Source organism: Aquila chrysaetos, chromosome 5, assembly GCF_900496995.4.
Source record: "Aquila chrysaetos chrysaetos chromosome 5, bAquChr1.4, whole genome shotgun sequence".
Taxonomy (NCBI): Eukaryota; Metazoa; Chordata; class Aves; order Accipitriformes; family Accipitridae; genus Aquila; species Aquila chrysaetos.
The window spans coordinates 7,325,200-7,348,869 of NC_044008.1; the positions used below are offsets into that span (position 1 = coordinate 7,325,200).

The 23,670-nt window shown below is 43.4% G+C and overlaps 1 protein-coding gene across 2 annotated transcripts in view; it reads left to right on the forward strand.

The window, feature by feature from the left end:
* Nucleotides 1-23,670, forward strand: part of CAMK1D (calcium/calmodulin dependent protein kinase ID) — a 232,221-nt gene that overhangs the window by 90,461 nt on the left and 118,090 nt on the right. For both annotated transcript variants that reach the window (XM_030014815.2, XM_030014817.2), the window contains one exon: nucleotides 8,450-8,581. In XM_030014815.2, coding sequence (XP_029870675.1) covers nucleotides 8,450-8,581 — 132 coding nt within the window. The remainder of the gene's footprint in view (nucleotides 1-8,449; nucleotides 8,582-23,670) is intronic.

A 23,670-nucleotide genomic window follows, 5' to 3' on the forward strand; every position in this document is an offset into this window, starting at 1 on the left:
AATTGGTATAATCTGCTTTTTATGGCCACATAAGATCTCCAGCAATCAGATGTGTTGTAATAGACCCTGCATATATCAGTGTCAGAACGGGAAACGCTTTGAAAAAAATTATGGAGATCACTTATGCCTCAAGAAAGGTTTGAGGTCATTATCAGAAGAAGAAAGGTTATTTCCTTCTGAGAATGCTGCCATCAGATAAACCCTGGAATACAGTGAGCTCCTTTTGTCTTGTAAGATGAAAGTGGAAGAAAGGTAGTTAAATATTCACTTTGGAAAGAAAGTGATCATCAGTGGAGAAAATAAACTGCTTAACAGCTCATTTGTGAAGTGTATAATGGAAGGAAGAGCTCAATACAGAAAGCTGTATGTTTTGCTCTTGATTCTGGATAGCTTTTCTGTGATTGCCACGGAGGATGTAATGTAAATGTAATAGGCCTTTAAAGACAATACTTCCCTTTCTAATAGGGGTCAGGATTAATCAGAAAGGAGAAAACAGTTCAGGAAAGAAGAGGACTGTAATAACGAACATGACTGGGGATCTGCGCCGGGCTAGTTTCCCTTTTTAGCATCCATGCATCACTGTCTCAGAACAGACTGCATAGCATCCTATTAAATTAGCATACACCAGGCAGCTAAAACAAATTAGTTCATCTCAGAAAAGGAAGAGATTCTGCAGAAACTTTTCCTTTTTGGCTTAATTTCTGTGCTTTATGTGGTTTATTCATCTTTGAACCTCAGTTTTATGACACTGAAGCCTGTATGCCTCGCTCTGCTCTGCACGTAATGGCTTTTCTTGCCTGGGAGTCTCCTTGGCCGTGTGCTTCGGTGCCTTCACCCTGCTGGTGTATGAGTTGGAGTGCCCCAAGCGCTGCGGGATTTCCCATCTGCATGGCTGGAAGCCATCCCAGCAGCGCTCTGCTCTCCTGCCTGCGTTGTAACACAGGTCTCAGACTTGGTGTTTCCCTGCTGGCCCTCAAAATGGGAGCCGAGCTGGCTCGGTGGTGGTGGTGGGCAGGGAGAAGTGCTCGGGGTGCAAGGGAGCAGTGCGGCACCTTTGCTGATGCCTCACAACATCATGTTTGAAGGAAGGGAAGGGAGTTTCTCGGTGACAAGGGGCGCTGGTGGTGTGTGCTGTGCCCTGCTGTGAACTCGAAATTCATCCTGGAGTGAAGAACTGATTCCAACTACAGAATGGTTTAAATGGTTTCCAGCGATTTTTTTCCTTGGGTGAAAATGATTGTTGCCCACTAAAGAGGTGGTTGTGTTCTGGTGAAAGGGGAAGAGGCAGGCGTGTGAAGGAAACCACCTTGACTATATTGGCATAATTTCGTGCTTTATAATGCGCAACTTTAAATTGGTGTTTTCTGGCTTCATAGAAGTCTCTCTCCTCTAAGTAGCTTTCCTTTAAGTAGCTGACATGGGTTTTCAGTCTTAATTCTAGGTTTTTGTTTGTGTGGGTTTTGGTTTTTTTTTTTCCTGAGAGTATAAAATATTGAGTAGCTAAAAGAAGAAATGATAAGCCTCAAATTGGCATTAAAATTCTTGCAACTGACTTTGGTGACAAAAACTGTCAAAACACTAAGCTGTTGTTGTAATTGTAGATAATAGTACCCCCAAAAATGGAAGTTAAATCCAAACAAATTCAAACACTTTTGGTGACTACACAAGATGAAAGCTTTGTGCTGCTCATTCTATTGCAGCAAGTCACCCTGTAATGGTGGGAGAAAACCAAACTGGTTTATAAGGAGGGGAAAGAAGAAGCTCTACCTGCAGTATGATATTGTCGGGTGTCTCTGTTATGGTCGTGGCTATAAGTCCCAGCAGAGATCTGTGTATTGATGGGTTTCCTCTCTCCCAAAAATTATGTTGGAGGGGGAGCAACAAGGTGGCTGGAGAGATGAAGTCTGGAGCTGGGGATGTGCTGCCCATCCCTGGGCATCGTGACTCCTGGGCTCATCTCACACTGTGGGGAAGCGGCTGCTCGTCGGAAGACCCCAATGGTCTTAATGTACCTTCTAGCTTGGATGAAATGCTGAGGGTATTGGCAGGGCGAAATGGCTCAGGGCACAGAGAAACATGTCAGTGGTCCAGATGGGAGCTCCTTGCTACAGGAACTCTCAGCAAAGAGTATTTTTGCCCCTTGCCATTGTTGTTTGAGTGTCCGTCAGGCTATAGCGACAGCATTTTGGCACAGTTGGAAGCGTCGTTCGTCATCTGTAATGGGTAACAGCAGCCCCAGCCCCAGGCACTGGGCATCTCTGCGGGGATGGGGGACGTTACTGCGGGTGGGGATCAGGATCACCCCTGGGGAGGGGAACCAGGGTCAGACACAGCCCAGGACAGGGCTGTGTCTGGTGTTACAGCAGACAATCACCAGGCCCCAAGGCAGAAAACAGCATTTTCAGTTGTGGCTGGGTGGCTTAGTAGAAGTTAAATGAGTAGCGAGGCTAAAAATACTGGTGTTGATACAGCAATCCTGGTTGTTCTGCCCTTGCCCAGGCGGAGGAAGCATTGCCATAGAAGGGGCTGCAGGGTTGGGACTGTGTGTTTGATGAATGAAAACACCTAGAAAAAGCATTTGTCCTCCAAAGAATAGATGGCTGCAACTGGATTAGGAAGTGTGTTTCTTTTCCCTTAAATTTCTGTTCAGCTCTTGGGAATGTGTAGGGATATTTGACTTCTGTACCACACGTAACAGTCCCCAAAGCCTTCTCCTTTGCTTGTGACTGGGTAAAAACACCCTCTGCACTTTAGCGTTGCTAACTTTGCATTCAGATGTCACTGAGCTATGGCAAATTTCATTGTAAATTCATTTTCACACAGACTTCAGGACATTCATGGACATGACTTTGGAGTGAAAAACTTTATTTCCAGCCTTAGTTTGGGTTTATGTTGGGATGGGTCTGGAATTTGGGAGAGTGAACACGTGTGTGCAGAAATGACTGAGTAGAAAATTTAATAAAAAGAAATAGAATATGACTTGTGCAGAAAAATGGCTTAGTAGAAAAATATTTTGCAGGACCAGAATCTCCCTGGTATGTGCTGGCTACATAGAGCTCTAGCTCATCCCACAGTTAACTCCTTGAAGTCCATGGGAAAAGCTGTGAAAATGCCAGAGATTTTTTTCTTACATACTTGCCTTTGCAGTTCAAACTCACCTTTCTTTGGGGAGTCAAGGAGCAGAATTGGTGTGTGGTTGCCAAAGCCACACTACAGAAATGACCTTCTTTGATTTGGTTGGTCTCGCTTTGATTCAGTCAGTCTTCCATCTCAGGGTGATCTTCACTGTGAACATGGTATATTTTTCAAATGATGAGTGTTCGCTTTTTGTTTTCCCCATGGTTTGGCTGGGGCAAAGTACACACAGAAAGCCAACTGTATCATAATTAAGATCGTTAGCTATACATAGCCCAAAGATGTGAAATCTGTTTCCTGACTATGTCTGTTGATTTAGTATGACAGAGCACCTGCTAATGCAGCGGAAAACTGCTCAACATGGAGGTCTCTGCAAATGGAAAAATTAACTTTTATCCCTCCATCAATTCTTTGTCTCCATTTTGTCAGTATTTTTGTGACAGCAATTTTTTCAGTGAATGAGAACAGATTTGCTGTCACAGTATATGTTGTTCATTGTATTTCAGAAATTAAGTGTTCCTATTAAATCCTAGTTCAAACAGATGAAGGAAAAAGTTATTTGTCCTTTATTTTTCTTTGATCTGCAGGATAGCCTAGCCTTGCAGCTATTGTTTTCTAATAGAAAATCCAGTCTGTTTGGATATGAATGCCATTCATATTCCAATGTTAAACTTGAAATCCTAATCTTCAAATCTAGATTAAAGAAAATAGCTGGATGAGAAATAATTTAAATGCATTAAAACTATAAAAGATTGGCATCTTATAGGATGCTGCTTGGTCCAGACATGTGCAACGGGGTGAGGAGTCAGACCATCTCAACCACCCTCTAGAATTCGCCATTATCTCAATGTCACTCATCAAGGCATTTACCCTCTCTTTTTTTCTCTTATGTTGTTCTTAATTCATATAAAAATTATCTAGATCATAAAATTATTCTATGCCTTAATTAGAAGTTTGAAAAGAGTCAGTCCTCTAGGGTAAAAGATAACATGGTCAAAACTTTCAAAAATAGGTTGTTGCAACACACATATTTCAGCAGCTAAAGCTGGTTTAATTTTACAGAAGTTTCTTGCTTACCCATTTCCACTGCTGCCCTACTTCCTCAAAACCGTGATGCTTTTTTTATTTGTTTGCTGTAATCTCCGGGCAGGACGAGGAAATCTCCTGAAGGGTTTTGAAGCCCCTCTTCAGAGAGGCGAAGGCTGGGTCCCCAAGCGTGTTGGAAAGGTTGGAGTTACCTCTTTCCCAGCTGAAGGGAATGGGACATCCCAACCATTGCAGACACTGTTAAAACCATAACTTTTAACCAGTTAACCTCTTCTCCCTATTTTTTTTTTTTTTTAAATCTGTATCAGAGTGCAAAAATACTTTTTGGATTGTATTTTCAGGGGTGGGGAGGAGAATAAAACTCACTCAAATATTTTCACAAACACCTTCCTTAGTATTTTACATAATAAAAAATATCCTTGTTTATGTGTGTCCTTTGCAGAAATTGTGTTTTTCCATGCATGAAATTTCAGATAAAACCTCATAATTCAAAATACTATATTGATCAAGAAGTTTCTGAATCTCTTTCTGGCTTGGTGCAATGACCATAGAGATACTGGCATATGGGTTGCAAATGAGAGGTCTTGGGAACACCATGTCATTAACAGAGATCGTGCAGTACCTCCTAGGAGAGGTGGGGTTTTAATCCAGAGCCCTGTCTGAGCTGCAGACATGGAGCATTCTGGTTGTTCAACATCTCCTGTATTGGGTTTTTTTCCTTTTTTTATCATGTGACACTGCTTGATGATGCTTGATGGAAGCGATGTCCTTTTCACAAAAAGTCCTGTCACTTTGATGGTGCAAAATGCAACATTTTCCAAACCCAAGCATCTTAATAGAACTTTGTGCACAATTAATTTTTAACCCTCAGTAAAGAATCGTAATAAATTCTTAGAGAGAAATTTCTTCCTTCATCAATGTCTTGATTTTAAAGGCCACATTAATTATTTTGGGGAAAAAATCTTCTGTAGCGAGCCTGCCAAGTCGGTAGTTCTGGAGAACTTTTTTTGAGGGGGCAGAGAATTTGCTGTAGGTTATATTGCTGTTAGCAAGAAAACGAGCAGCCTTGTCTTTCTGACTTGCTCTCTGGTATTTATCTTTTCATGCATGAGTCAAGAGGGGTTTAGTGGGAGCTGGACTGGATCGTTAAGGCTAGATAAATTCAACTGTGTGTTTGAAATTATGATAATTGCTTGCCCATCTATTCACTATTATTTCTGATTCTCCCCTGACTCCAGCAGACTCCAGGAGTGTCTTTGCTGCCTTTTCCTTGCTGATGCTCCCTGCTACCGTTTCTTTCTTCTTGCCCTATACCGTTCATTCCTCTCAGTCTGTGTTTAACTCTTTGATCCCTCTCTGCAGCTGCTCCCTCCCTTCTCTTTCCTTCCAGCACTTCACTTCTCTTTCTTTTGTCCATTGACTTGTTGCTTTCCTCCCCAGCCCCCTTGCCCTGTGAACCCAGGAGCACATATAGCGCGCGGGATAGCGTAGGCTGCCTTGCGTCTCCCTCCTGCCTTCCCGGCAGATCCACCCCAGTGCTCCCCCCTCCTTGCCCGGGGGCTCTTCCCAGCACCAGCAATTTCATGCCGTGGCCTCATATAAAACTCAGTGTAAAAAAAGCGCTCTGTCGGTGCTCAGGGTTGACGTGTGAGCGAATGCCTTAGCTGAGGTTCAGCTTATTTCATGCTTTAATGAGAAAGGTCATTAAGGAGATATGGAATTGGTTTTTATGAGTGTCTCGGAGCTCCCAAAAAATGTTCATTTAAATTCACAGAGGCTGTTTCCAACCATTGAACCCCATGGCTGTCCTGGTAAGTGGAGAAAGAAATCCAGCAAAATGCTGAAGCCAACTGAAATAGAGGTGTTTCCCAAAGCTGGCTTTATGGCGTAGAGGGATATAAAGGGATTTCTTTTATTTTGTTGTCTGAGAACAGCAATGAAATCCAGATTGGGATGGGAGCTCTCTGTGTTTTTATAATATCGTAAACACTGGGAAACCTGTGTGATCAGTAGACAACCGGTATGAATGCTTTTAACAGCATTTAACTGAAGGCAAAAAGCTTGTTCAAGACACAGCTGGAGTGAAGTGCAGTGTTGAAAGCTTAAGCAGATGGGGCTTAAGGGGTTCGTGAAATGTAGCTGGGAGCAGTCCTGGGAGTTTCTGAGCACCCTGGTCTGCAACCAAAGCTGATAAGCACTGAGAGGTCTTAGGGCTTTCCAGTAAAAGGATTTTTATTGCAGTTCTGGTCTGGCTGTCCCAAGCATGAGGTTCAGGATGAAAACCCTATTTGGTGAATCGAATGACTAGGACTGTTGATAATAGGAAAGCAAAGAATAGGTCTTTAAAAACACTTTGGGTGGCTTGATTGCACAAGCCATTAGGATCAATTGCGTGGACTCTTAAGTTGCAGCCTGTGATGCTCTGACGTGCCACGGTAGATTATACACAAAGCAGAAAACAGTGAATCGTTCCTGTACTTAGAGTGGCGTAAATGTGGTCAGAGTCTGTCCTTTTTGGGAAAAATGAGACAAAACATTCTTGGTTCAGAGGGTCACTGCCACATGTAGCCAAGCTGTCAAACATCTGCCGTAACAGTTTGCAAAAGTCTCTTTTCATCCGTTCCTAAACTTCCCGTCGCCATTTCCCTATCGCTGCTGGCTACAAAAGCATTCCTGGGTAAACAGGCACTTTCTTTCCAAAGCAGCAGCCTCTTCCTTTTGCTTATCCGCTTATCCACAGGTTTAATGATTCACTCGGTCATTTTGCAACTCGGGAACCGTTGGTGAGGTCACAGCTGCTTGGTTGTGTCATCAAAGTGCATGACTTCAAAAGGAAGAGCCTGGCCAGGAAAGGAAAGGCTTCTGTTTATCCGCAAACATCTAGATAAGCAACAGTTGTGCGGAATGAAAGTCAGAGAAAGTTGGTGGTAGCCAAACGAAGCTGTGGTCAAACATTAATGTTTTAAGAGCAGACTGGAGCACGGTTGGGTTTGCTCAGCCTGCTCCTGAGCTCTTTTCATGGAGAGCTATGTAGAAGAGCAGAATATCTACTGATGGGGGGAAAAAAATGAAAGAAAGTGTCCTGCCTGGTTTTATTTTGTATAAATAAAATATGATCCTTCAGCTGGTGGATCTTCCAGCTGTGATCCGGTTAGACAAGTCCTTGGCTCTGATGTCTGTCGGACAAAGCAGGTGCTTCAGGAGGAGGTTTTGGTGAATAGGAGCAAAGATTTGCTGTTCCTCATCAGGCCAATGCTGTCTTGCCCAGTACCTCGCTGCTAAACCAGTAACGAGCCCTGGAACATGAGAGTGGCCCCAATATGCCAGAGCAAAGGTCTGTTCAGACCAGCGTTGTCTGTCTGAATGTTGCTCAAATGCTCAGAAAACCGTGTGAGAACAGAAAAAAAGTTTATGTAGCACTGACTGTAACATTTTCCTGGCTTCTCCCCAGTAAGGTCCAGATGCTTTGGAGGAAGTGATGAGAGTGCAAGAAATAATACGCTGTTATGGAATAACCTAATGAAGGAGAGGCACTGCCCACTCTTGGCAATTAGCGACTGGCTGCTGTGATGAAGTTTCTTTATTTGTGTAATCCTCTCTGGGGTAACCGTAGGGAGGCTGCTATTAAGGCTGACGTTTGGATTTGTGATTTAATCCGATTCTTTGGCTTTAGCGATTACACACACAGCGGTTTGTGTTGTGGAACAACTCGGTGTACATAGAGAAATTCTGACGCTGCTTCCCCGTCTGAGTCAGGGTTGAGCCAACGGTGAGGAGATGCTCTGGGCTGCCGGGGAGGACCACAGCGGAGGCCCTGACCTCTTGTGGTCACTGAGGAACTGGGAGCGCTCTTGGCACTGGTGCGGCACTTAGTCCTAGGGATTTTGTGCTGCTGTGTGAATTAAACCTCCAAAAACCTCAGGAAGGGGAGAAGTATGTTGTCCATCAAATCAGCAGCCAGACTATGTGGTCCATGCCCTGGTGTGCAGAAATAGTACTTTTTGATTTTCGAGCTTTGCTCATACCTCTGCTGGACTATGGTTCTTTATTAAAATTGTTATATTTGGTAAGCCTTTAACATTTTGCGTGAATGTGAATGTCTGCATATGTTTGTAAAGGCAAAGATGCTCGTAATGCCATTGCTGTGATTAGCAAGAGCAGCTTTCAAAAGGCACCAGAAGAACTATATTCAATGGTTATGTTTCAGTTAACAGCTTCCAAAGAAAAGGCACTAGTTAAACCCAGGGTTTTTCTTTTCTTCTTTCAGGGGTGCGTTCTCCGAAGTTGTTTTGGCTGAAGAGAGAGCGAGTGGGAAACTCTTTGCAGTCAAGTGCATTCCCAAGAAGGCACTGAAGGGAAAGGAAAGCAGCATAGAGAATGAAATTGCAGTCCTGAGAAAGTAAGTATCAGACCTTCATTTCTGCTTCTTCACTTCAGTTAGACTCTTGCATTTAAGGAGCAGGAACAGTGATTGACAAGCGTGACTGACAGGTTGTTCAGCCCATCACAGACAGACAACATCACCTGAGTTTAAATGATGCTGAAAATGTTTTGAGAAATGCTCTGGTTTTCTTTTGTGTTAATACAGACAGATGACTGCAAAGTGGGAAAGAAGAGGAGCTAGGCTGGAGTAAAGCCTATGATGCCATAAAAAGACCTTATCCACTAATAACATCAGCAGTTGGGTCACTGGCTTTGAGGAGAGCAAGAGCAGGGTTATAATTTCCAAGTGCTTAAAACAGTCTGTATACTAATTGCTCTAAAACTATGGCATGCTATTAATTGTTGTAGGAGATGGTGGTAACTTGTACCATGGAGAAGTACCTCTGCCACTTCTGGAAGTGATTTTCCAGGGCAACTTCCATTTTATCAGGGTTGTCCATGGTGTGTATTTTTGTCTGACCATGGCGGGAATACATGGATAAGAAAAAGTCAGCTCACAACTGCTGTGAATTCAGTGTAGTCATTAGAGACTTGATTCTTACCTCTTCCTCATCTTATGCCCTGGAGGTGGGATTCAGAGACACTTGGGTCTGAACTCGTCACCCTTGACTTTCTTTCTAGGAAATGGAAAGAGATTGGTCACTTTAGGATTCATCCATGTAACTTATTTTAAACTTCTAAAAGTACCTTCTCATTGAATTAAAAGTAGTACAACTATATAGAAGTCTACATTGGACTAAGGCACTCTGATTCCTACTGCACTGCTGTGCCTAGTGGGACTTCTTGCTGCAGCACCTGCTCATGTAGAAGCTGATGGCTGATCATCTGGGCACCACGTGACAAAACTGATCTTAAATCTTTAAAACTAACTAGATGCTTCTAAACTAAATGCTCAGACACCTAAGCCAAAGGAGCAGGTTCAAGGGAAAACTCAGCCATCTCAGTAAGCAGAGGGGATCCTTTTCAGTGGAGGGACATAAGTGGGGCTCCAAACAGCTACAGGCATTTGTTGCAGTTGCCTTCCCATTGCTGGACCCATATCAGGTCAGTACAATGTAAACCCAGTGATAAACGCAGCGTGTTGTCTTGCTGTGTAGTGTTATTGAGAACCTGTCATAAAGCTCAACCGTTGCCATCTCCATAACCAGGTAATAATGGCCAACAACTGGCAGCTTGAAACAGTCTTTGTCTATATGGGTTCGTCTGCTGATACTCATGTGTGGGTATAAGAGCGGCAATACTGGCATGCAGTAAGGATTGCCTTGCATCAGCCTTGAACCTAAGCTATTAGAGCAGAGAAATCATTTAGGTTATTTCTTGCTTCTGTGTTGTGAAATGCTTCTGTTCCCTGCAAACAATTTCCTGAGAAACCAGGAGGCAGCACCCAGGCTGTGCTATTCCAGCTGCAAGGGCAGGAGAGTGAGTGGGCAGAAAATTCCTTAATTTCATACAATTAGATCTACTCGGTCTCTTGTCCTATGCACATTAGGACCTTAAGAAAGATTTTTCCTTTTTTATCTCCTGATGTCTTCTACTTAGCTGTTGCCAATACAGACTTCGCATGTCATTGTATCTATTCTGAAAATAGACATCTTTGCTAGCAGACACAGTATTGAATTTGTATGTGCCACCAAGGAAACGCTTAGAAAATAACAAACTGGATCTGGCTACAGTTGAGGAGAGGGGATATCAACCTGTTTCCCTGTTCAATGAATTCTCTGCTTCAAAAGCTGTCAGTAAAAAGAGATTTGAGATAGGTGGAGAGGATCCTGAGCAGCTGTTGCTAAGCTCCAAAGGTATCTCAGTGTCCTTGCTTTTGTTTCTGGTAGCTTAATACTGAGTGGGGATGGCTAGTTTGTGTGTTGTCTAATTAGTGGGTAGGATGCCAGAGCCCTGGGCTGCCCTGCATGGCTGTGAGGTGCCGCAGCCTTAACGTGCCATGTACCGAACCGCCGCTTCTGAAGGGGATGTGCACAGAGGATGCCTGGCAGGAGGAATTGGTCCCTGTTCCCTGAGAGGAAGGTGTAGAGCCACAGAGGACGGATGCAAAGCAAATATAAGTACGCACGTGTGTTGATCCTGGTCTCCCGTTCTGGTTTTGCAGTATGCCTTCGGGGGGTGCTTAAACTCCGACGGGATACAAGTCCCAGAGGACACTGCCTAGCTGAAATGCAAGCAAACTCTCTGTGAGCCTTTAGAGAAAGATCTCTTGTGTGACAGGGGACTTTCTCCTCCTTTATTCAATCATTAGATTTTTGTCTTCCTCCTGATGAGGTACTTGCTTTCTGGCAGACGTCTGCTGAGTGCTGTGAAACGCAACTCTTCTTGAGTTCCCCTGGTTGTACGTCAAATGGGCATCTACTGGGGAATCCTAAATATACTCCGTGGAGCCTCTGCGGGCTCTTAGGTGAACTGTTTGTGCCCCTGTGTGTGGTGAGCAGGTTTTTAGGGACAGTCAGAGATTGTGCTGGCTGTGTCCAGGACTGGTACACACAAGTATCACATATACTTTATACCCTCAGGCTGCTCTGGTGGAGGTTTGTCCCACTGGCAGTCCTGCCAAATTATCCGGATCTGGCAGAATCAACATGGAAAAGGGTTTGAATGATGTCATGTGTTGAAGTCACATTTTAAATAGCGTTTTTTAAATTCAGGGTTAATTGTCTGTGCATGGAGTACTATAGGAAGTAGAACCTGGTGATGAAAGCATGAATCCAATGACCAAAACCCTTGGGTCCCCTCTCACTTCTGCTGCTGACTTCCTGTGTGACCTTCTGTCACAACATTTATTTATTGTCTGTCTCAATACTTATTGTCTGTGCAACAGCCTTTATTCAAAACACTTTCAAATCGAAAGTTTTACCTGCAGTTCATTTTGCAGTCCTTTCTTGTGTCAGCAGACCCAAGAGGGTGGGTGCAAGAAAGGAGGTTTCTGGGCTGGGCTTTTAGCATGAAACTATTGCAGCGTCCTGCCAGTCCTTCTGTGTGTCTCAGCTAAAAAGCTGTTGGAAGTATTAATCAAATGTTCTGTGTTGGGGAAGGTCAGCGGTCCCCATGTGAAGTACATGGAAGGTAGGAGATTTTATCTCTCTGTCTGCGGGCTTGGACGCTCTTGCTGCCAAAACAAAATGACACATTTTAGAAGCGATGTTCTGCTAACAGAGGAGCGAGCTGCCAGCCAACTGATCTGCATGTTTGTGTGAGTGCCAGAGTGAATCATGCATACTCCATCATTTTATTTTTCCAGCCATGGCCAACAAATCTGTTCTTAAAAAAGAAAAAAGGCGGAAGAGCCGTTAAGTCAATATTTACGCCTAGCAACCTTAACAGGGTTCTTCCAATATGGACTCTTTTGTGTCCCGTGGAAATCCATGGCAACATTCCCCAAAAACTCGGATGGGTGGGGACGGAGTGGGAAGGAGCTCGCTGTCGAGTGCAGTGCTGGGAAAGACTAAGTCTGCAGTTAATCCAGGAGCCTAAGCCTGACAAAGTGTTTAAGCATGTGCCTAATTTTAGACGGTTATTTGTTCCAGTGAAACTGGCGAGTAGGTTGAGCTCACTTTGCTGAGCTCAGGCCTAAAGGGGTGCTTCAGAGCAGGGTGAAAGTCCCAGTAGGCACCTGTGTTCAGTACTGCATCAGGAGGGGAGTTTTCTTGATGTCTTTGATTAGTGCCCAGATGATGCACTGGTGCACAAGGATTGCTGTTTCTTCTAATTGTGTGCTGACTGCCTGTAGCTGGACACAAGGCAAAATCTTAGAATCATGGAATGGTTTGGGTTGGAACGGACCTTAAAGATCAGCTAGTCCAACCCCCCTGCCACGGGCAGGGACACCTTCCACCAGACCAGGTTGCTCAAAGCCCCATCCAACCTGGCCTTGAACACTGCCAGGGATGGGGCATCCACAGCTTCTCTGGGCAACCTGTGCCAGTGCCTCACCACCCTCACAGTGAAGAACCTCTGCCTTAGATCTCATCTAAATCTCCCCTCTTTTAGTTTAAAGCCATTGCCCCTTGTCCTGTTACCACATGCTCGTGTAAAAAGTCCCTCTCCGGCTTTCCTGTAGTCCCCCTTTAGGTACTGGCAGGCTGCTATAAGGTCTCCCCGGAGCCTTCTCTTCTCCAGACGGAACAACCCCAACTCTCTCAGCCTGTCTTCATAGGAGAGGTGCTCCAGCCCTCTGGTCATCTTCATGTCCCTCCTCTGGACCCGCTCCAACAGGTCCATGTCTTTCCTTGCTGAGGACCCCAGAGCTGGACGCAGTACTGCAGGGGGGTCTCACCAGAGTGGAGCAGAGGGGCAGAATCCCCTCCCTCGACCCGCTGGCCACGCTGCTTTTGATGCAGCCCAGGACACGGTTGGCTTTCTGGGCTGCAAGCGCATCTCATCTCATCACAAAATCAAGTGAGAAGCTGACCTGCATAATTTTTAGGCTTTAAACTTTATTTCTTTTGCAGAAGCATGCTATGGTTTAGAATCTGTTTGAGGAAGAAAACTGGATCTCTAGGACAGGACCGTCACAGCTCTAGTAACTAACTGGCTGTGGAGAACGACAGCACATGGTCGCCTTCATGTGACACAAACTTTTCCTGACCTGAGATGTAGGGAATTTCATAACCTGCTCTGAAAGCAACCGTTTTCTGGTTTTGAGCAGAAAGGTAAATGCAATCCTTTCCAGTGTTTGCTGTAGAACAGAGGAAATTTCTTCCACTTATGGTAATTATGCAGGTGTGAACATGCTGAAAGATGAGTCGTCTGTCAGACGGGTTCCTGAAGGCAGTAGGTGGTGCGAAGAGTTGGACTGCAGAAAAGCACCAGTCTGAGGTTCTAGTTAAACAGAAAAAAACCCAACCTTGTAAGAGTCAGAGAGAGAAAAATATGTCTGATTTGTTTTCTTTTTTTTCTTGGCTACACCACTATTTATCACAATAAACTTTCTAGCTGCCTGGGTACTACCTGCACAATCATACAGATTCAGCGCTGAGTCAGAGCAAAGCAAGGGGAGGAACAATAAACTGTGTGTAGCCCTGCACCCAGGTCTATTGATTACTTAACAGCAGTAATGTGCACAAATAAGTGTCTTGTTAAGCAAATACTGTTTAGCTAGCAAATCATACTCTGCTTTAGCTAGTTTCTGCTGAACAGGGATTTTAAAAATAATTTCTAAACTATTTAGGTATCTCTTACTCTCACCCCCTCCTCTTTACTCCTCTGGGAGAGGCACCATTAAATTCCTTATTACAAATCAGAGCCATGCCTGATTGCAGACTGAAGCCATTTTTCCTGTTAAACAACGTGATCGAACTGTTTCTAGCAGGTCAGCTAAAATTCTGCTGGTGCTTTCCATTCGCATTTCCTCAGAAGTCGGGGGACGACTGGCTGTTCAGGCAGTGATTCATGCCCGGGCAGCTGCCTTGCTCCTTATATGCCTGCACCTACAGCCAGGAGATGCTGCTATAATAAGGAGTGGGGAGAGATGGGGGGAGGCATCCTTCCGCAAAGTCTGGGAGGTCAGGGCTGTACCCATCTCAAAACTAAACAGAAAACAGCAAGGAAAAGTTTTCCTAAAGTGGGTGAAAGTGTGCATGTTCCTGCTCTCCTGTAAATCAGATGGTGGTCAAAGGGGCCCCTTGCTCCATCCCAGGAGGTAGCACCATTCCTGACATTAAAGAGGATACCCTTGATAAAAAATGTGGAAAATCACCCCTTCTCAGGATTTATGGGAAGACTAAAAGGGTAATTTAAAAAATGGTACCTTTTTGCTCCTTTTTGGTAGCCCACTGACAAACTCCCCCTAAAACCTCTCTGTCCCAGATTCTTGTCTCTGTAAGGACTCATCCCTCGGGGGCTAACCCGGTAGCCTCTAAGAAGATGAATCCAAATTTAGTTTTCAAACCCATTAGTTACCTGTTATTAAACTCTTCTCTGCAGTTTAACTTGGAATCAAAGGCTACATTAATTCTGAATAAAATTGGCTATGCAGAAGCTTGATGTGCCCCAACATAAATTTGGACATTTAATTAATTCAGATGAACGTTCCTGAGTGACTCTGTGGGACAGACCCATCTATTCAAGCCACGGCTGTCTCTGGGTCAAAAAACCAGCCCTTGCAGGCCTGGATGGTCCCATACTCCAGTTTCCCAGTCTGGAGGCTCCGCTGGTGCCCACTAATACTCTCCTATGGTAATTATTTTTCTGTGCAAGGTCATGCAGCTGCAGTACAGGGACAGCTGAATTGAAGAGGAGATACTCTGATCCTGTGTTGATAAATGCTAACGTAAAAGTGATGGTAATTAGATCATGTAGCTGATGTACAAAAAGCTGTGGGATTGGGGTTTAAGGGGTTAATGACTAATTACCTCTTTACACCCCAGCAGTAAGAGCTCTTTTTCCTGTAAAGAAATGAGTGGGATGGTTAGGAAAGGAAAAAATAAAAAAAGCACTCGGTGTCTCTGTCTGTCAGGTAACATTATTTCTCTGAAGCTTTGCTTACCCTATAGACAAAACAGGCTTGCGGCTTTTTTTTTTTTTCCCTTCTGTAAATAATGGTGAGAAGATAGGCTGCCTCAGCAAGAATTGAAGAGACAGCTGGTTGTTATATTAAGTAATCACTTTCAGAGAAAGCTTTTATGTAGATTTACTTGTTAAAACCTGGCTTGCTCATGCCATTGCAGTTGCACTGGGGTGACAGAAGGCTGACTCTGCCCTCCCCGCACGACCGTGCTCCAAGCCCTGCCAACTGCAAAATCCAGGGCATCCCAAAAGCTGGCTCCCCAGCGGGGTCCCGCAGCCCCGAGGACGGCTCAGGGCGCCTGGGCGCGTGGCTACCAGTTCGGGGGTGATGCCTAGTGGTACCATGAATAGCGTTGATGTCAGTAGTGGAAGAGTAGGGCCCTTCCAAGAATATATTTGTTGGCATCCTGCATGGATACACTTTGTCATCGCCCCTATGGATCTGCTGGGCTGACCTGGGTGCCCTTGGAGCCAGCCTTACTACCGCAGGCATCCCTGCTAGGAAGGCAGGTTAGGCATGGGAAGGAGCCAGGAGCTACAAAACCCTTCGGGGTAGGGGGACAGTTGGGCATGCCTGGAGGCTGACATCAGCTTTAGACCATGAGATCATCTCCTGAATCAAGGAGATGCAGACTAGATGAATTGCCCTTCTCGGGTTTCAGGCAAAAGTGAATCTGACCCTGTATATGTGGGTATGGTACAGGACAGCTCTGCCTTGGCTCTAGCAGTTGACTTCTTGTTAAGCAAATTATTTTGCTGCAAAGAATTCATGCGAGTGAAAAAAATGTGAAACCTGAAACAAAGCTGACACCGTTTTTGATCACTGAGATGCTAGAAACTTTGCAGGGGAAGACTTTGCAGCCAGGACTGCCTGGATTGTGTTTCATGCTAGATTAGATGTAAGCAGATGTAGGGAAGCAGATCAAGGCGTCTTAAAAATCCTAAAATACATTAAATGAGAGAGAAAAATCCCCTCTGAAACAGTAAACACAAACAAAATCCTTTGTATCTTCTCTGGTCTTATACAGTTTCGTTTACATGCAGTGTGTTCTGTAATAGCTTTAGTGATGGTATGCGGCATTTCTGTGTTTCAGCCTGCCTTCGCGCTGTGCATATGCAGACAGTTGTGTTCCTTCAAGTAGGTTATAGTGTGATAAGTCATTTCGCTGTAATTACTGGGTGACAATGCAGCTGTCCTCTCTTCTGGGCAGCAATGGTTTACCAAATCTCCCTTCTGTAACTGTTGCTCTTCAAGGTCACCCCATACCCTGACTCAACTCAAAAAATGGCATATCCATGCTGGGAGGAGAGCGCAGGTCAGAGGGGATGAAAGCACATCGTCGCTCAGAGCTCCAGCTTGGAAAATAATTTGATGTGTTATGGAAGAAACAGCTGCTTTCTGAAATAGTTGCTCTAAGATGCTTTCAAATTAGCAGAATGGGTTTTTCAGCCTTAGCTGGAGTCTGCTTCTGCGCCAGATGTGTGTTTTATGTGGACCCCATCCTGCGCATAGCTGGAATAACAAAGCTGGGGTCCTTTCAGAGCTCCTAGCTAAAGAACAAGAATATATACTCTATTTTCCAGTATTTATTACTCATGAAGGTGGTTACAATTGTGTTTCATTGGTACAAGTATCTGATTATATGCGCCGTTGTCTGTTATCTAAAATGAAAGAATTGTTAAGATGCATAAAGACTCTTTAATAAGATCTAACAGTTTGATATGTGACTCAGCTTTATATCTGGATGCATAAGGTCTGTCTTTGTTACACCCACATGTTTAAAGCTAAGAGTTACCTAATTTGCAAGCACATGCCTTTGTTTTGGGATTACGGAGCTCACAGAAGCTAAAGTGGGTTAGTTTTTGCATTGGAGGACGTGCAGCTGTGAGACTATCCCAAACCACAGTAGACGTGGGCAGTTACAGGTTGCAATGAATGGCTCTTTCAAAGCAGTGCTACAACACAGTGTTTAGAAGATGCAGTGTTTTGTGGGTGGTGCAGTAGTAGTAGGGAAAGCATTTTCACAAGTGCTTGCAGCCCAGACCTTCAAGGATGTGTTGGTGCCTAAAAGCTGCTGAAAATGTAGTCCTAGGTGGCTTCGTTAGGCAAAATACTTCCTTTTCTGTTTTTTTTTTTTTTTTCTCATGAGTAAGGTAATAGGTAATCTGGAATATTTTGTCCAAAACTAAGGTTTTTTTCCATTAAAGTCCTTTCTTCATTTGGAAAAAGTATAAAAGCCTGCTTAAAGGTCTCATGGCATTAGTAAAGTGAAGATGTCCTTGTCAAAATATCAACATATTGTATTTTGCCTGTCTTCTCTAACTTAATCTTGAAATATTAACTGGAGAAATTAAGTGTTTTGTATTAAGCTGTTGTGATGCACTGTTGGGAGCCAGTTAGTTTTTAACCACAAGATGACCATATTTCGATGACGGGTAAGTTATTTACATGCACAGTCCAAGCACCTCAGTGGATATTCCTTTATCTTACTTTCATGCTATTAAAATCCATTGCATTAACTCATAAAACACTGGAGTATCCGAGTGGTGAATTAGAATTATAATTTGTGAAGCACTGCATAAAGGAAAACCAGTAAATGCAAGGTAGGGTTCATCTGGCCAGCTGGAAGCATCCTCAAGGTACGCAGCTGCATCCGAGCTCAAATCTGACTTGCTGTGGAAATCATCAAATATACATTTCTAAGTGGATCAGAATGTACAGGGAGGAAAAACAAGTATTCCAAAAATGTCAGTTCAAGAAGGTAGAAACAGAAATCTTATCTGAAATGTCAGTTTTCGTGAGCACTCCTTGTCCAAAGCAGTTGTTTGCTCTTAGCTGCATGCTAAAATGCTTTATGAATACAAGTTGCTGTATTTTTGGCCTCCGTTATATGACATTAGACCAGTAATGTTATCAGTGGGCAAGTTTTTGTGATGTGTGACTCCAGCGTGAATTTAAAACAGCTCCGTTGGCAACTTCTACCTCCTGTTTTCATTTATAGAAGATGAATCACAATTACATTTTGTGTCTCATTAAGGTCATGATTCTAGGTGTCTTGAACCAGAGGGGGGCTGGCTCTGACCATAATAAAATGGAAAAATATTTGCACTCCATCCCACTTTCAACTGCGCCAGCTTAAACCTAACAGCAACGTCTGTGTCTGGAATATATCCAATATATCCTGAACTGACAGCTGCATAAATTAATTGGTATTTGGCCAAGTAAGTCTGCAGTTGTCATCTATAATACCTATTGATTCACTCTTATAATGCTTACTCATACAACACTTTGTTTGTGTTCAGTAGAAGGTTTGAAGAAAAAAAAGTAAAAAAAAGTTAAATCTGTAGGTATGGACTTTGTCTTTTAACAAAGACAGACATACAAGATGCTCATTTAGTCTGTGGTCTGCCCTGGTGCTCAGTTTGACCAAGGAAATGATGATGACAATTTTGTTCCAAATTAAGCATTGATTTTTTTTTTTTAAATCAGAAATTCTAATTTTTAAATATTGCCTTATGTTCATAAGTCATTGGCTTAATCAGAATAGCTTGTTTTTATTCTGAATTAAAAGTGGCCATACTAGGGGACTGTGCTTCTGCAACTATAGGACTTTAAACCTATTAATAAAATCAGTTTTCAAAGTAAAGCCTAATATCTTCCTTGATTGCATCCATGTTTCTATGTGTCTGGCTATCAGAGACATCTGGCTATATTGCCCAGTTCTTAAATCTCTGTAAGTGCAGAAACCTGTGGTTTAGTTTTAATATTGACAATTTGTATTAGTAGGTGGACTATGAAATCATTTCCCTAAGGATATGTGACAGCTAGATTTTACTTTGCCAGATATTTTATCAAATTAAAATTATGGAACATTATATTAAACAGGAATGCTATTGCCTCCTTTACTTCCCCATTAATTTTTTTTTTTCAGGGAGAGTAGACATGGGTGAATTCAAGCTTTCTTAGAGACAGTACACTCTTTTTTGAAGGCATTGAAAAATATAAATAGCAGAATTGATTTATTTTTCTTAAAAGTTTGTTCAACAACTTTGAGAAGGGATATTAGCAGGAAGCTTTAGCAAATAATCTAATATCTATTATAGCTCTATACTGAATCCAGAACAACTGACAAATGCATAGCAGTGAAGTGTGCCAGATATGTTTTTGCACACCAGCACTGACTCCTTCTGAGATTAGTCCAAAATTTCTATATATAATCTGTTTGGTTCCCACCAAATAGAATAACAGCCTGCTTCAAATATCTTCATACCTTTGTGATTGATATCTCCCGTCTTGACTGACACACCAGGGATTAAACTGGGACCTTTTTGGACTTACACATATATATCTTTACAGCTTCAGCTAAGCAGCCATTCCCTGCAGGCAACTGGAACGGATTCAGACGTCGGTGGACTGGGCACCGAGTGCAACAGTTAACTCATGCCAAAATACTTGTTTGAAAAACACGCATCAGCGTGGGGTTGTTTTTCAGCTGTTTAAGACTTTTTTCTTCCCCTCCACCAAAAGCAGAAGAGTCCACGTGCAGCAGCAGTATTTGGTGTAATACATTTTGTCAAGAAGCATCTCTCCAGAGCAAAGCAATCTGGTCACTCCCATGTCTGCTCTAAGCTTGGTAATTAGAACAGAAAAAAGTGGCTGTTCGCAACTTTGCTCTTAAAAGGGATAATAGGGGATTTCTAACTGAAACCAAAGAGGAAAGGGCTTTTTCATTATTTTTTAAATGCTCCCTTATGTGAGTCACAACAAATATGTGGATATGGCAGGATCCACAAAGATGTAGCTTTTATTGGCATTTATATAGAAATGCCAGTTCTTCCCTTTCTATGTTACTGTAATAGCGATGGCTGGCTGCTTTTATATTTACTACAAGTGGGTTGGTGGGAGGGAAGTTGAAAACTTTGGTGAAGTTTGAAACTTTTCCTTCTGTGTTTTTTGGGCACGTGAGAAAATTGCCGTTGAGTGGAGCTGCTGCGTGTCCCGCAGTGTTTATGTCTTGAAGGCATCGTCCTTGCCATTTATGGTGTACAAAACACGCATCCAAGCCATGTGGCATCAGCATGGGTAAACGAGCGCTCGTCGTTAACAAATAGACATGGGTAATATGATCTAATGCTATTCTGGTCAATAGGAAAATTCAAAGTCGTTGAACTTGGTTACATGACTCTTCGAGGCTCCCTTGAGAATCTCAGCCCAAAGTAAAAGTGGAAAGAAAGCCTAAGCTGAGGTCGCCCATGAGGGTTACAGGGCTCTGTCTTGTGCAGTCATGCAATGTGCACTCAGGGCTTTAGACATAGCAGACGTGCTGCACAGCCTCCTTTCCTGGTTTCCAGTGCCTCCTGAATTGCTGTATCCAAAAAAAAAGGGCCATAGCCCATGTGTGTAGCTTTACTCTTCCAAAGGTAGAGTACTACCATTACTCCATCTCCACGCCCTCGTAACTCAGGCACAGCTAAACCAACACAGGATCCTGGCTTTCCCGTAGGGACGCTCTCCGCCGTCTCTGGATGATGGGTGGGAACAGTGGGTGTTTTATGGTGTTACCGCTGATTTAGGCTGCCGTGGCTGAGGCCAGACTTTCACCCTGCCGAGGGGGAATCTGCCAGGGACTGGCCGTGTCTCCTCTCCTCCCTCAATATAGCCCTTGTAGGAACAAGGGAATCCAAGAGGCCACTTCTGTGAGAGGATGGGGAACGTAGTCTGCATCTTACAAAGTGGGGGTTTCTCCTGCTAGGTTTGCTGCTGGCATTAAGTTGGTTTTCCTTCTAGAAATTGAAAGACCAGACACAGAGTTCACCACCAAATTTCACCCCAAAAGGACGGGGTTGGCACGGAGAGATTTTCTCCCCTCTTGGCTCTGATTTACTATTAGGGCCTTGAATTAGTGACTTTGTTTAAAATTCCTTCTTTCATTAGAAGCATATGTTTCTGATTTTCCTTCTTATGATGACATAGTTTGCACTCTTACCCGAGAGCTGTTTTCTTAATAGGACCAACTATATTTGGAATCACTCTGAATTGCTCTTGAAATGGAAGATTGATGTCAGTATTTCTGGTAATTTTTCACTGTTTTTCTTTCCCTGTAGTTGAGTATTAAATAACTTCAAGTTGGGAACACCTATACCACTTTATTTTAACATAACTTCATTTGTTTTATTTTAGTGCTGTATATGCTCCTAGGGTAGCTGATATAGGTAAACATATTAGCAGGATGATTTGTGGAGGATTTAGTAAATAACAGAAAGGGTATGTCAGTGAGTGCAGAGGGTTGTGCTTTGCATCAGTTTACACACAGGGAAATCTTATAACCTTTAGACACCTGCTCCTGTGTTGACTCTGCCACATCCATGTCTCAGGTAGACTTGAGCGGCATTTTTAAAAGCCTCTGCACAGGAGAGGTATCTGGATCCCATTGAAATCCCCTGTCCAGGGCACATTAGAAGACCTCATGGGTTTTGTTAGTCAGCTATATAATTTCCTGTGTCATGATTATGCCTACAGCATCCGTGTGGGAGATGACTGCTTTCTGCTCTTGGGGGCTGGTCATATGTAGTGCATCGCTGTCCTTCCAGACCTTCTCTGTCTTGGACTACAAACCAAGAAATGTCAGTCCTATCGCCCAGGACCCAGTTGCTGGGTCTGCCTTCGTTGGCACTTCGATCCCTCTCAGCATCAGCCCCAGCTTTCTGCTCACCTGAAGGCAGCAGGTTAGAAGTAATGCATACCCTAGAGCATCTCAAAATACAGGGTTTACACTCTCTTTAGTATAGATTGCATTTTTAATCCAATTTACATGTCAGGACACGTAAATGGTATGTGGCACGTAAGGGTAAACTGAAAAATAATGGTAGCAAATTCGGCTTAGTTAACAGCACTCACAGGTGCTTTAGTCGGCACGTGGCCATACGCATCTCAGAAGCCTCCCCGTGCTGGGTCTTCACCCAATGGAGCAGTTTATCTCCAGTAGGCAAGGTGAAGGGAGTATCTTCAGCGCGAGGGTAGCTAGCCTGCCCTCCATCATGCCTCTCCCGTCCTTTTGAGAGAGACGGGTCTGGTGTGAGAGGGAGCACTCAACTCAATATGATGCTGATCTTGGTCTTGCACCATCTTGGAAACTTCTTTAAGACTCTCTTGTAAAAAAGCAATACACCTTTTTCAAGAAAAAAACAGGACTCGAACTGTCCAAAAGTTTGGGCTCATTTTGGACTAGACTTCGGGTTTAGGCAAGCCCTCTCTTTAAACTCTGTGTTTAATTCTGGATGGAGAAAGTCACTCACCTGATCTGACCTTCTGCATCAAGTGGGCTGTGTTATTTCATCTGTTTATGCTATGTGGATCTTGATAACTGGATTTGACTAATGCATAGTGGTTAGAAAGGTAGCCAGGCTTCGTGGGAGTCTCCTGCTTATTCACTAGAACTGCAAAAGCATCCCCTATACTCCTTCCAAAAAAATACTCTGTTATTCCCATTTGTCTGGGAATTTGTCTGGGTTTAACTTCTTACTTGTGGGTGTGTTTCTCGATGTATTAGAAAATCTGGTGGTTTTTTCATTTTCTGCCTATATAGGTACTTGTTTTGTGTAATCTGTCTGTTTTTACTGAGCAGAATTGAGTAAGGTTATCTTCTTTATAGAAACCCTTTGGCACTTGGAGAATCATTTGGTCATTCCTCATGTGAACTCTATAGCTAGAAGTGTTTTCATGGTACATAGTGATTTATGGGGAGCATGGCAGGAGAAAAAAAAATGCATTTTCAGAGTGGAATAATCCTGAAAAGAGTATGTGATTTGGTAATAATCCTGGTGATAATCCAGATTTTTATCTTCATTTATTAAGTAATTGCCCTTGTGAGGTTTGGTTAACTGAGAGGTAGGAGGAGCTGATTTTAGGAGTACACTGACGCCGTGGGGGTGAGACACAGCAGGGACCCATAGCCAAGTACATGAAATCTCTGGAAATAGGGCAAAAGGAGGGGGTTTGGTGGGGAAATCAGCTCCCTGATTGCTGTGGGTGATTTGTTTCTTGGTTTTAGGAAAATGAAAGAGCATAACCCCAAGAGCTTATTCTGGAAATGGCTTTATAATAATGGTTTTCAGCCATTGGAATAGGCAGGTACTTTAATTTTTTCCAGTGGCAGGGCCAGCTCCTGCACAGCTATTTAATTTGAAACTCATGGATGATGGATTTACTTTTTTAGTTATCCTTTACAGACCCTTTGAACCCCACAGATCCCCAAGGGTCTGCACTCTCCAGAATGGAAACCACCCCTCTGAAGCATGGAGGAATGAAAAGAAACTAAGAAAACCCACAGGAGAAAGCAGACGCTGACTGTGGCAGGTTAAAACTAATACAGGGGAGCCATGCTGGATGCCTCCAGTAGCAGTACAGTTGTGAAGGAGCTGGATACGGTTTTCAGGAAATCCCTGTATATTAACTTTTTTTTTCCTAGTAAGTACTCGAGCTCACAGCATTTTTAATCGGCCTCGCAGGAATCTCAGCCAGTCCTTGCCCAT